The sequence below is a fragment of the Erythrolamprus reginae genome, chromosome 2, assembly GCF_031021105.1.
Source record: "Erythrolamprus reginae isolate rEryReg1 chromosome 2, rEryReg1.hap1, whole genome shotgun sequence".
Classification (NCBI taxonomy): domain Eukaryota; kingdom Metazoa; phylum Chordata; class Lepidosauria; order Squamata; family Dipsadidae; genus Erythrolamprus; species Erythrolamprus reginae.
The window spans coordinates 32,648,725-32,663,214 of record NC_091951.1 but is presented as its reverse complement, the minus strand read 5'-3'; the positions used below and the strand labels follow the sequence as shown (position 1 = coordinate 32,663,214).

The window sequence follows — 14,490 nt, the reverse complement described above, 5'->3', positions numbered from 1 at the left end:
CTGGGGGGAGTTGGTTCCAAAGGGCCGGGGCCGCCACAGAGAAGGCTCTTCCCCTGGGTCCCGCCAAACGACATTGTTTAGTTGACGGGACCCGGAGAAGGCCCACTCTGTGGGACCTAACTTGTCGCTGGGATTCGTGCAGCAGAAGGCGGTCCCTGAGATAATCTGGTCCGGTGCCTTAGTTCTAAGTTACTTCTCTCCTCATTTAGTTTCCACCTATTGCTTCTTGTTCTACCCTCGGGTGCTTTGGAAAATAGGTTGACTCTATTCTATTCATTGTATTCTATTCTGTTGTCTTTGCTTGTCAGAAATCATAAAAAAATGATCACAGAACATAACCGATTCATATTCATAAATATGAATCAGTTGTCAAGCATGCAACTATAAATCACGTAACCACAGGGATGCTGCAATGGTCATAAGGGTGAAACATGATCGTAAGACATTGTTTTCAGTGCCGTTGTAACTTAGAACGGTTACTAAAGGAACTCTTGTAAGTCAAGGACTACCTGTAAAAGACTCCTGATGGTGCAGTGGTTAAAGTTCCCTCACAGATAATCCTCAACATACAACAATTCATTTAGTGACTTTAAACAGACACTAAATGAACTGCTGTAAGTTGAGGACTATCATAATTATACAAAAAAAATATCATTGAGTGATCTTCATGTCATTTCAATCACCATTGGTCATTTCATCAAATTTCCCTTGAGAGGAAAACTTCAGTATTTTCAAATACAGTGATACCTTGTCTTACGAACTTAATTGGTTCCGGGATGAGGTTTGTAAGGTGAAAAGTTTGTAAGACAAAACAATGTTTCCCATAGGAATCAATGGAAAAGCAATTAATGCGTGCAAGCCCAAAACTCACCCCTTTTGCCAGCCGAAGCGCCCGTTTTTGCACTGCTGGGATTCCCCTGAGGCTCCCCTCCATGGGAAACCCTATCTCCGGACTTCCGTGTTTTTGTGATGCTGCAGGGGAATCCCAGCAGGGGTATCCCAGCAGCGCAAAAACGGGTGCTTCACTGGCAACGGAAGTCTGGAGGTGGAGTTTCCCAGTGAGGGGAGCCTCAGCGAAATTGCAGCATTGCAAAAACACGGAAGTCCTCAAAACCCCACCTCCAGACTTCCGTGTTTTTGTGATGCTGCAATTTCACTGAGGTTCCCCTCGCTGGGAAACCCCACCTCCGGAGTTCCGTTGCCAGCGAAGCACCCGTTTTTGCACTGCTGAGATTCCCCTGCAGCTTCGCAAAAACACGGAAATCCGGAGGTGGGGTTTCCCATGGAGGGGAGCCTCAGGGGAATCCCAGCAGTACAAAAACAGGCGCTTCGCTGGCAACAGAAGTCCGGAGGCGGGGCATCCCAGTGGTGGCGGCTTGGGTTTGTAAGGTGAAAATAGTTTGGAAGAAGAGGCAAAAAAATCTTAAACACCGGATTTGTATCACGAAAAGTTTGTATGACGAGGCGTTTGTAAGACGAGATATCACTGTATACACATGTATTTGATTACATATGGCAATCTTTAAGTCAATTTATATTTATTATTTCTTATTATTTGGATTTATATACCACCTCGCTCCTGGAGGACTCTGGGTGGCTATGTCCATATTGCACAATTGCAAATGTCCCTGTTGCAATTGGGCAATATGGTTTATGTTTTGTCACCATAAATTGGATAAATGTACCCCACTTTGTGAAGTATGTTTAACTGAAAAGAGAATGACTCTTTTTCTAGCAAACACATCCATTCGATCTTCATTTTCCATATGTTGAAGTGCTCTTTTTTCCCTCTTATATTTTATCTGGCACCTCCCTTATAAATAATTTGGGGTTCTTATTGGGATCTTGATTTTCAGTTTGAGATCTAGACTAATTGATTAGAAATGCCCATGAAGCATCAACAAAGCCGGAGTGCTGTGGTGGTTAAAATGCAGTATTGCAGGCAAACACTGCCCGCTGTCAGGTGTTCAATCCTGACCAGCTCAAGATTGATTCAGTCTTCCATCCTTCTACGGTGGATAAAATGAGGACCCAGATTGTTGGGGGCAATATGCTGACTCTGCAAACTGCTTAGAGAGGGCTGTAAGGGAGTGTCCCCCAACTTGTTGGGCACCAGGGATTGGTTCCCTTGTGAGAGGTTTTCCCGTGAACTGGAGGGGACAAGGTTTCATGTGCTGCCTGTCTCCTGCTTAGCTTGTTTGCATGGCCCAGTTTCTGACGTGCCATGGCCTAATGCCAGTCCATGGACCTGGGGTTGGGGACCCCCACTGTAAAACATTATGAAGCAGTATAAACTATATTTTTGGACTATAAGACGCTCCAAAGTATAAGATGCACCTAACTTTTGGGAGGAGAAAAACAAGAAAAAAATCTACCTCTGCCTCCTAGCAATTTGCCTCCTTGCAGCAAAAGGCCTGTTTCAGTTTCAGCACAGCCTGATTGGCACAAGGGGAAAAAATTGGCCTCTGACTCAATACAGCATGAAACAGCTGATGGTCGGGAAGCCAATCCAACCAGATGCTTGTGCTAATCAGCCTATGCTGAAACTGAACCTGAAACAGGCTGTTTGCTGCAAGGAGGCAAATTGCTGAAAGGCAGAGGCCAAAGAGTGAGGGCCAGAGGGTGGGGATGGCTGTATTCAGTGTGTAAAATGCACCCAAATTTTCACTGTCTTTTAGCGTGTGTGTGTGAGGGGGGGTGTCTTATACGCTGAACAATGAGGGTAACTATAGTGCTACTGCTATCTGGGATATGAGAGTGTAATTCTACTCTTATAGGAAGGCAATTAGGAACTGGGTTACAATAAAAACATCATGTCTGGTATCTGAGGTAAATTGTGGCTTTCTCTGATTTGGCCCTGCTGCTTTGAGATTCTGAAAGATTGGAGCATTTATGTCTGAAGGCGAAAGAGGGTTCCAATGAGAGCAAAGAAATTGCATGAAATTTGGCAACATTAATTTAAATCAGAGGATTTCAAACTTGGCAACTTTAAGACTCATGGACTTCAACTCCCAGAATTCTCCAGTCAACTATGCTGACTGGAGAATTCTGGGAGTTGAAGTCCACGAGTCTTAAAGTTGCCAAGTTTGGAGACCCCTGATTTAAATGACATTAAATGTTTCCTCTCCTCCCCACAAATAATAATTATAGAAGTCCATAGGCAACACCTAGAGATATTTGAGGGGAAGCGGCATGTGGAGTCAGCTCCCCCCAGAGATTCGTACTGCCCCCACCCTCCTCACTTTCCGCAAGAGTCTTAATACTCACCTATGTCGCCAGGCCTGGGGCAATTAGATCTTGCCCCCCCTGACCAATAAATGTGATGCATGGTGTGATTGGATTATCTCATTGAGTAATATATAGGGTTTTTAGTTGTATTTTTTAATGTATTAGATTTGTTTTGTATGCTTTGTTTCTATATTTATTCTGTGAGCCACCCCGAGTTTTCGGAGAAGGGCGGCATACAAATCTAAATAATAATAATAATAATAATAATAATAACAACAACAACAACATAATTCGCCGCTACATCACACAGTCCTAGGTGCTGACTGGTGATGAAATACGAAATCCAGCATAGTGATCTCGTTTGCTGTGTTATTATTATTATTATTATTATTAATTAGATTTGTATGCCGCCCCTCTCCGTATTATAATAATAATAATAATAATAATAATAATAATAATAATAATAATGTATGCACTCCTGCTGTCTGCTCAGTCAGACCCTCAGTCCAACGTCTTCCAAGGCATCTGTCCTGTTCTGACATTTTCTTTTGCGTTTTTCAGAAGAAAAACAGACACAAGCAATCCTTGGAGTAACACCAAACTTGCAGAACTATTGAGCCCATCTCTTCTGCTTCAATCTGTTGGAAGAACCTGCTAAAACATATCTTGGTTGACAGCCTGGAATTGAGACGGTGATAGATGTAGAATCCAAGAAGAAAAAAAGTTGGGATTTTTTGTTGTTGTCTACCTTCAAGTCAATCTTGATTCTTGATTCACTGAGAGGTTCATGCCGTTTCCTAGGTAACAGTGCCGAAGTGATTTGACACATCCTTCTGGGATTTTTTTCTCTTTTTACTTCTTAAATTAGGACTGAAAGTCAGTGAATGTCCAGAGTCCCCTAGTCCCCTAGCTTCCACTGGGGAGGGAGGTCTAGATATTATTATTATAAGAAACATAGAAACATAGAAGACTGACGGCAGAAAAAGACCTCATGGTCCATCTAGTCTGCCCTTTTACTATTTCCTGTATTTTATCTTACAATGGATATATGTTTATCCCAGGCATGTTTAAATTCAGTTACTGTGGATTTCCCAACCACGTCTGCTGGAAGTCTGCTGGAATTATTATTATTATTATTATTATTATTATTATTATTATTATTATGTCAGTACAACACAGCAAACGAGATCACTATGCTGGATTTCGTATTTCATCACCAGTCGGGCGCTTCCCAAGCACCTAGGACTGCGTGATGTAGCGGCGAATTATGTTTGCCGATCCCAGTAAAGCGGCCTTTTGCAATTGACAGATGGAGATTTTGTCTATTCCGATGGTTTTCAAATGTCCGCTTGAGATGCTTTGGTACTGCGCCCAGCGTGCCAAGTACCACTGGGACCACTTTCACGGGCTTATGCCAGAGTCGTTGCAGCTCGATTTTTAGATCTTCGTATTTCACTAATTTCTCTAGCTGCTTCTCCTCAATTCTGTTGTCTCCTGGGATTGCGATGTCGATGATCCATACTTTCTTTTTCTCCACGATCACAATGTCTGGTGTGTTATGCTTCAGAATTCGGTCAGTCTGAAGTCGGAAGTCCCTATTATTATTATTATTACAGTATTATTATTATTATTATTATTATTATTATTATTATTATTATTAATAATACTAATATTTATTAGACTTGTATGCCACCCTTCTCCAAGGACTCGGGACAGCTCACAAAATACAATACAATAATAAATATGCGTACAAATCTAATAGTTAAAATTCTAAATGAAAATCCCCATATATATTTTAAAATACAGTCAATGTTTTGACTGTTTTGATGGTGAACATATGGCACATGTGCTGGAAGTGGCATGCAGAGCCATCTCTGGGTACGTCAGCTGTTGTCCGTTGCATTTCTGGGTTCCGGCACACACATCCGCACCGGTCAGCTGGTCAACACGCACATGGGAGCATCAGAAACCAGAAGAGAAACTTCTTGGTGTGCATGTGCAAGCTGGAAAGCTGGTCTTCCAGTTTCTGGTACGAGCATGCCTGCCGGTCAGCTGGTCTTCGCATATGCACCAGAAACCGGAAGACCAACTGACTAGCATGCATGTGCACACTGGAAACCGCAAACTCAGGTTCCTTCCATGCGTATCTGAGCTGGGGAACTGCTCTTCCAGTTTCCGGTACTCCTGCACATATACAACAATATTAACAATAGATCACAAACCGCACACAGCAAAAATAATACAGCTCACAAGCAAAGATATTTCAAAGTAACTCCCCCCCAAAGGGAACGGTGCTGGCGCCCTCTTATGGTCAACCAGTAAAAGTTCTTAAAGATACAGTCTACTTACATAGACTAACTTTGTTAATTTACTGTATGGTAACCCCAAAGTAGGATATGTACTAACATGCGGGCTGGGGAGTTCTTCTGTTTTCTGGTGTTCCTTCCCATTCACACTCCCATTTTGACACCTGGTGCCAAAAAGGTTCGCCAACACTGGTCTAGATGTTTTTGAGGCTATCACATTCACAAATATACTTAATGGCAATAGCATTTAGACTATTTCTCCCATAATAACAACCCTGTGAGGTGAGTTCAGCTGAGAGAGGGGGACTGACCCAAAGTCATCCAGCTGGCTTTCATGGCTAAAGTAATACACTAGATCTGGTGATTGGTCTGAAGTTATCCAACCGGCTTTGATGGTTAAAATAAGACTAAAAGTCATAGTTTCCTGATTTCTAGTCTGATGCCTTAACCACTAGACCAGCGGTTCTCAACCTGTGGGTCGCGACCCTTTTAGGGGTCAAATGACTCTTTCCTAGGGGTCACATAAGACCATTGGAAAACATATTTCCAATGGTTTTAGGAACTGAGACACCACTCCTCTATCCGTCTCCAAGCAGATCCACAACAAAATGAAATTGATTGTCAATCAATGTTGCTTCCTAAGTGGACAGTTTGATTTCACAGAAGTTTGATTTACTTGAAGTTATATTGTGTTGTTTAAGTGTTCCCTTTATTTATTTTTTTGAGCAGTGTGTGTGTGTGTATATACACTCGGGGGATGCGTTCCAAGACTACCCTTTAAAAAAGAATTTCCGTGAAGTAGAGGAAAGAGAGTTTTTTATGTATTTAACGAGTATTTGGACTTTTAAAACCCACCCTTTACATTAAACACTCATTCTATAATGTTTCTCAGCTGGAACTACATGTGGTATCCTACCAGTTTCTTTAATAGAGTACAGTAGTACTGTAGAAGAATTTGATGAATTTTTAATGGATTTAAAAATTTTAATGGATTTAAGCCCCCTTTGAAAACCCGTGAAGTAGCAAATCCGCAAAAGATGAACCATGAAGGCAGTGAGGGATTAAGCGCAGATGAAGTGAGGTAAGTTAGAACCCACCCCTGAGTTTCCTAACAATTTTATTCTTTTATGGTTGGGATCACCACAACATGAAGAACTGTATTAAGAGGTCGCGGCATTAGGAAAGTTGAGAACCACTGCACTAGACCAACTGAGGAACGATGGTGGTGTAGTGGTTGGAATGCAGCATTGCAGGCTAACTCTGCCCATTGACAAGAGTTCGATCCTGACCTGCTGAAGGTTGACTCAACCTTCCTCCTGAGTCAGTAAAATGAGGACCCAAATTGTTGGGGGCAATAGACTGACTCTAAACTGCTCAGGGAGGGCTGTAGGATACTGTAGAAGTGGTATACAGTGGTACCTCGTGATACGAATCCCTCGCCATACGAACAATCCAAGATATGAACCCAGGGTTCGGAAATTTTTTGCTTCTTCTTCCGAACTTTTTCCATCTTACGAACCCACCGCCTGAACCCCAAACCCGGAAGTTTGGCAAAAGTTCGGGTTCAGGTGGCTGCCGAGAAGCCCCGCCGCCCGGCTGTCGCCTTTTGAAACAGCCGGGGGGCTTCTTGGCGTTCTCCCGAACGCCGGACCCGGAAGTTCAGCAAAAGTTCGGGGGCGGCGTTCAGGTTCAGGAGGATGCTGAGAAGCCCTGCCGCCCGGCTGTTAGCTTTTCAAAAGAGCCGCGGAGCTGTCGGGCCGGTCGGGAGGCTGAAAACGAGGTGGGGAATCCCAATAGGGAATTCCATGGGCGGAGCTTTGACGTCACAAAGACATCCTTCCTGGCCGGCCACGTTTTGGCTGGCCAGGAAGGACGTCTTTGTGACGTCAAAGCTCCACCCATGGAATTCCCTATTGGGACTCCCCACCTCCTTTTCGCCTTACGAACCTCCTCCGGGAACCAATTAAGTTCGTAAGACGAGGTATTACTGTATTAGTTTAAGGGTTATTGCTAAACTGGGCTTTATTGATGTGGCTCCCTTTCTTTCCTCAGCAATACAAATCATATCTACTTGATTTTCTGAGATTCTGAATATGTCTTTGGAAGGTACAAGATTTCAATAATAGATCATCCTTGCAAAGCTTTTAATAGGTGGCTTATAGAAAATGCATCTGGAGCTTCTTAGTGTGTTGGCTAACCATGGATTGCTTCCGTTTTTTCAATTGTCAAAAAATTTAATCCTATAATGAGCAATACTAAGGATAGTTCATGTGCTACAGTTACACACACTCAAATCTTTTCAAGATGTGCAATTGTCTTGGCTACTGATTGTCCAAGATTACAGCTTTATTTTCAACATTTGAGCTTTCCATTCATAATTTTAACTGAAGCAATGATGGTTTTTTAAAAAACAAACTAAGACACGTGGAGACAGTGAAGACTTAAGGAATTATCTCTGACTAATTGTGTGCCTGGAGACAACGCCATGGGGAATAAGGCCATTCAAAAGGAAACCGTCATGCATTTCTAAAGTACCAGTAATCCTTGATTTATGACCACAATTGAGCCCAACATTGATATTGCTAAGCGAGAAATTTGTTAGGTGAGTTTTTCCCGATTTTCTTACCACTGTTGTGAAGCAAATCACTGCGGTTCTTAAATTAGAAACATGGTTGTTAAGTGAATCTGCCTTCCCCATTGACTTCGTTCATTACATCTCTGACATGGATCAGTTCACCCCCGGAGACTTAAGGGTAAGTTTCTCCTGGCCCTTGGTACTTCACTGGCCGATAATTCCCGGCAGCCTCAAACCTGTGAGCTATCCATACCAGTCTCAGCCTCCACAACACCCTGGATTATAGGCTTGTGCTACCGAAGCTCGGCTACTTCTGCTGATCACCGGCTGCCCACAGATCGAATATCTCAGTAGGTTGACTCAGCCTTCCATCCTTCCAAGGTCGGTAAAATGAGGACCCAGATTGTTGGCTATCAGAAGACTCCGAGTCCACGGAGAGGGGTGGCATACAAATCTAATAAATTAAATTAAATTAATTAAATAGGAATAGAATAGAATAGAATCTGGAAGGGACCTTAGAGATCTTCTAATCTAGCCCCTTGCTCAAGCAGGAGAACCTATACCAGTGATGGCAAACATTTTTTTGCTCGGGGGCCAAAAGGGCGCATATGTGTATGCCCACACTCATAATACAATGCCTTCCCCCCGCACATGCACGCACAACTCCCCGGCTGGTCCCCATACGCATGTGCGCGGGCCTCACTGAAGCCTCTGGACTTCCAGCAGGCCAGTTGGATAATTTTTCGCCCTTCCCGAGCTTCAGGAAAGCCCCTGGAGCCTGGGGATGGCAAAAAACGGACCCAGGTGAACTTCTGGTAGGCCTGTTGGGCTGTTTTTTGCCATTTCCAGGCTTCAGGAAGCTTTTCGTAAAGCCTGAGAAAGGCAAAAAACGGCCCAATGGGCCTACCGAAAGTTCATTTCTGAACTTCTGAACTAGCCGTCCCGAGTCCGCGGAGAGGGGCGGCATACAAATCTAAATAATAAATAAATAAATAAACTTCTGGTAGGCCCATTGGGCCTGTTTTTCGCTGCCCACAGACTCCAGAGGCTTTCATTTTTATTATTATTATGATGATGATGATGATGATGATGATTTATTAGATTTCTATGCCGCCCCTCTCCAAAGACTCAGGGCGGCTCACAACACAATAGCAATAAAATATAGATACAAATCTAATGTTAAAAAATTGAAAAAAAAAATAATTTAAAAATACATTATAAAAAGTCTGGGGAGGATCAAAATGGCCTCCCCTCGCCCTCTGGGAGGCAGAAAATCAGCTGGCCAGTGGGTAGATGTGCACTGGACCTGACATAGGACATGTATATAAATAATATATATGCATACCACCAATACGTACTTGACAAAACAAATAAATACAAATAAATGAATAAAATATCTCATGTGCCTTCAGATATGGCTCCGTGTGTCACCTGTGGCATAAATGGAATAGGTTTGTCATCACAGACCAATACCATTTCAGCTGTAACTCCTTAAAAACCTCCAGTGCTAAAAGCACCCACAATTTCTGAAGGCAAAGCTGTTCCACTTGATTCATTGTCCTCCCTCTTAGGAACTTTCTCCTTAATTCCAGGCTGCTTCTCTCCTTGATTAAGTTTCCATCCATTGTTTCTTGTCCTGCCCTCCGAGTCCCTTGTCAAGCATCCAAATAAGAGCCTCGGTGGTGCAGTGATTAGAGTGCAGTACTGCAAGCTACATCTGCTGATCACTGGCTGCCAGCAGTTTGGCAGTAGGTTGACTCAGCTTTCCATCCTTCCAAGGTCAGTAAAATAAGGACCTGATAGGTTGATGTCATATTCTTACTCTCTGTAAACCGCTTAAGAGAGGGCTGTGAAGCACTGTGAAGCGGTATATAAGTCTAAATTATTTATTTATTTATTTATTTATTTATTATTTAGATTTGTATGCTGCCCCTCTCCGCAGACTCGGAGACTAATGCTACACAAATGTAAACCACGTGACCTTGGAGAGGGTGCCAAAACGGTCAAGTGTGACAAATCCTGGAGCAGCCAAAATCACCTGGAGAGATCCAAAATTTGGAAGGGCCTCTTAAGGGTCTTTTAATCAGCCTCAGAGCAATGTAAGGATCCTGACACCCTTCTGGACAAACATAGCTGTGTCTCTCATTTTGTTCTTCCCTTGCTGCATCATCATCATCATCATTATTATTATTGTTGTCAATACAACACAGCAAACAAGATCACTATGCTGGATTTCATATTTTGTCACCAGTCAGGCGCTTCCCAAGCACCTAGGACTGCGTGATGTAGCGGCAAATTATGTTTGCCGATCCCAATAAAGCGGCCTTTTGCAATTGACAGATGGAGATTTTGTCAATTCCGATGGTTTTCAAATGCCCGCTGAGATCCTTTGGCATTGCTCCCAACGTGCCAAGTACCACTGGGACCACTTTCATGGGCTTATGCCAGAGTCGTTGCAGCTCGATTTTTAGATCTTCGTATTTCACTAATTTCTCTAGCTGCTTCTCCTCAATTCTGCTGTCCCCTGGGATTGTGATGTCGATGATCCATACTTTCCTTTTCTCCACAATCAGGATGTCTGGTGTGTTATGCCAATGGGTGCGTCCTGTTGGGGCAGAGCAAAAACACAGAGTCTGACCCTTCCCCGACCTTAAGGGGGGGAGAGAAAAGCAATCAGGAGATTGTGAATTCGACCCTAGGTAGAAGCAGATATAGGGTCTCCTGCTTGGTCGGACTAGATGACCTGCAAGGACCCTTCCAACACTGTTAATCTATTAAGAGATTAACAGTGCTTGAGCCCAATATAACGCGTGGTGATGGGGAAGGCGAGGCGATCCGCCTGTTCCTTTAAATTTGCTCCGTTTTCCTCCCCGCTCCATAATTGGCAACCGCATCTTTGCAAAGCCAGGACCGCGTGGTTTTCTGGAGGGGGGGGTGCGAGGAGGGAGGGAGAGGAAGGCGCGTTTGGGGAAAAAAGGGGGCTGACGCAGAAAATCCTCCCTCCCATCTCAGGTTTTCTACTCACCCCCCCAACCCACCCCTCCCGCTCTCCCCAAATCCACCCTCCGGGTTGGCAGCCGCCTCGTCAAAGCCACCGCGATGTCCTCGGAGAAAACAGGTAAAGGAGAAGCCGCTCTGGGAGGGGAACTGGAGAGGGGGGTGGAAACACGCGTGGGAGGGGATCGCGCGCGCGTGCGTGCCACTGTGGACCCCTCCACGCCCGCCCCCATCTCCACCTTCCCCCCCATAGGGGGGAAAGGAACCAAGCCGGTGCGCGCGGGGCTTTGCAGAATGGCACGCGTGGATTTCCACGCGACCTCGGAGGTGCATGGACGAAGGAGGGGAAGAGAGAGGGGGGGGTTTGCATGCACGGGGAAGGGGCCAATTTTGGAACATTTTTAAGTGTGGATCGGGGGAGAAAGCCCGTTTTTGAATGCCCCGAGTGGGAAAGGGAACGGATGCAGCTACGTCTCTGGAAATTTAATATATGTGTGTGTGTGCGGGTGGCGGTTGCATCTCTGCAAGGATGCGCCGCACGTGGCGTGCAGGGATGTCACTTAAAGGAAAGCAGTTTGGGGAGTGGGTGGGGTGCAGAATATCGCCCCCCCCTCCAAAAAAAAAGCATCCTTAGCCGGGATCTGCGAAATGGATGAGGCCCGCTTTTGCGACTTGCGGATTTTGTTGTGTTTTTAAATTATTATTATTATTATTATTATTATTATTATTATTATTATTATTATTATTATTATTATTATTATTATTATTATCGCGCGTGGCTTTGTCTCGCGGCGATCAAAGGAAGCGAAAGGTTGGAAGGGGGGAAAAGCGGCAGCCCGATCAGATGTTTTTTGCGTGGATGTCATGGTTTCCACAAGGGGCTGGCGCACGTGTGCACGTTACTCGGGATGATGCGCCTTGAAGTGTGAGGAATCGACTGCCATTATTTGAAATGGAAAGGGTTGTTTTTTATATATATATATTGATCCGCGTCTATTTTTGCTGTGAGTCCCTAGGGAGTTGGGCCGGCATGGAAATATAAATACATAATTTAATTAATAAATAAATAGTGTGTGAGGTTTCGAAATGTTCAAAGTGACAGTCTCAAAATGGGTGAACGGTGCAATCAGGCGGTAGGGAAAGCAAGTAGAATGCTTGGCTGCATAGCTAGAGGTATAACAAGCAGGAAGAGGGAGATTGCGATCCCGCTGCATAGAGGGCTGGTGAGACCACATTTGGAATAGTGTGTTCATTTATTTATTTATTCAATTTTTATGCCGCCCTTCTCCTTAGACTCAGGGCGGCTTACAACATGTTAGCAATAGCACTTTTTAACAGAGCCAGCATATTGCCCCCACAATCTGGGTCCTCATTTTACCCACCTCGGAAGGATGGAAGGCTGAGTCAACCTAGTTCTAGAGACCTCACCTACAAAAAGATATTGGTAAAATTGAACGGGTCCAAAGACGGGCTACAAAAATGGTGGAAGGTAGTAAGCATAAAACCTATCAGGAAAGACTTAATGAACTCAATCTGTATAGTCTGGACTCTGGAGGACAGAAGGGAAAGGGGGGACATGATCGAAACATTTAAATATGTTAAAGGTTTAAATAAGGTTCAGGAGAGAAGTGTTTTTAATAGGAAAGTGAACACAAGAACAAGGGGGCACAATCTGAAGTTAGTTGGGGGAAAGATCAGAAGCAATGTGAGAAAATATTATTTTACTGAAAGAGTAGTAGATGCTTGGAACAAACTTCCAGCAGATGTGGTTGGTAAATCCACAGTCACTGAATTTAAACATGCCTGGGATAAACATATATCCATCCTAAGATAAAATACAGGAATTAGCATAAGGGCAGACTAGAAAGGACCATGAGGTCTTTTTCTGCCGTTAATCTTCTATGTTTCTATGTAGGTTGTGCAGCTAGCAGAGAGTGACAATGGGGATGATGTCATTTTTTTAATAACGTTTTTTTTCTTGGTTTTTATAGCAATAATAAAACATTCACACAACACACAAAAATGAGCTCAATGCTCAACGTGCCTACCACTAAACATCATTCATAGCCTTCCACCAAGATGGGGCATATTTTCTGTACAGTATACCATTTTAACTTAAGAGCAATATATCTATTTACATATTATAAAGTACTGTAACTCTAATTTATTCTTTGTACCTTGGTCTCGAATGGGGATGTTGTCATGATAGGCAGAGACCTGGGGGGGGGGAAACCAAAACAAAACACGGAGCATCGGGTTTTAAGATTTCATAGGAAATTGTCAGTGTGCTTGAAATTTGGGTACCCCAAAAATATGTGGGAAACAGACAAACGCTGCAGTTTTTGAATGGGATGCAGATGGCATTTGTCCCTGGCCTTGTGTGCATGTGAGGAATTTGGGTCTGTTTGTGCAGGATTGGGATTTCGAGCAAGTTGGACGCTGAGGGGTCCTGTGTGTGTGTTGCGTTTGGATGTTGTTGTGAGTGTGTGGGGGGGCTGAGGAGGGGGTTGTGAAAGACATCTGGCAGTTGTGGATAGTCAGACATTTGTGGATAGTCTGGCCGGGTGTTTGCAAACATGACAAATGAAAACATAAGTTGGTGAATTCTCGGTTCAGTGTGTATGCTGGCTCGGACTGTATGGGTAACAAAAATGGAGGGAGTCCAAGCTATTCTCCAAAATACCTGAGGATAGAACAAGAAACAGTGGGTGGAAACTAAACAAGGAGAGAAGCAATTGGGACTAAGGAGAAATTTCCTGACAGTTAGAGCAACTAGTCAGTGGAACAGTTTCCTTTCAGAAGTTGTAAATGCTCCAACACAGGAAGTTTTTAAGATGTTGGATAACCATTTGTCTGAAGTAGTGTAGGGTTTCCTGCCTAAGCATTATTATTATTGTTGTTGTTGTTGTTGTTGTCATCGTCGTCGTCATCATCATCATTATTGACAGAAAGACAGACAGATAGTAGATATGCATGGATGGATGGATGAGTGGATGGATGAATGGATGAGTGGCTAGAGGGAGGGAGGGATGAGATAGACAGACAGAGAGACAGACAGATATGGATAGGCAGATAGATATAGTAGATATGGATTGATAGATGGTGGATGGATGGATGGATGAGTGGGTGGATGGGTGGATAAAGGGAGGGAGAAAGGGATGCGATAGACAGACAGACAGACAGACAGACAGATAGACAGACAGACAGATGTAGATGGTAGATGATAGATGGTAGATGATATATTGAATGGATGGTGGATGATAGATAGATAGATTAGATAGATAGATAGATAGATAGATAGATAGACAGATAGATAGATAGATAGATAGATAGATAGATAAGTGGATGATAGATCGATAGATAGATAGATAGATAGATAGATAA

The 14,490-nt window shown here is 43.6% G+C and overlaps 1 protein-coding gene across 1 annotated transcript in view; it reads left to right on the top strand.

The window, feature by feature from the left end:
* The first annotated feature begins 11,045 nt into the window (after nucleotides 1-11,045).
* PRRT1 (proline rich transmembrane protein 1) overlaps nucleotides 11,046-14,490 on the top strand; it is a 58,465-nt gene continuing 55,020 nt past the window's right edge. The window contains exon 1 of the mRNA XM_070737702.1: nucleotides 11,046-11,227. Within this exon, the coding sequence (XP_070593803.1) occupies nucleotides 11,209-11,227 (19 nt within the window). The 5' untranslated portion in view covers nucleotides 11,046-11,208. The remainder of the gene's footprint in view (nucleotides 11,228-14,490) is intronic.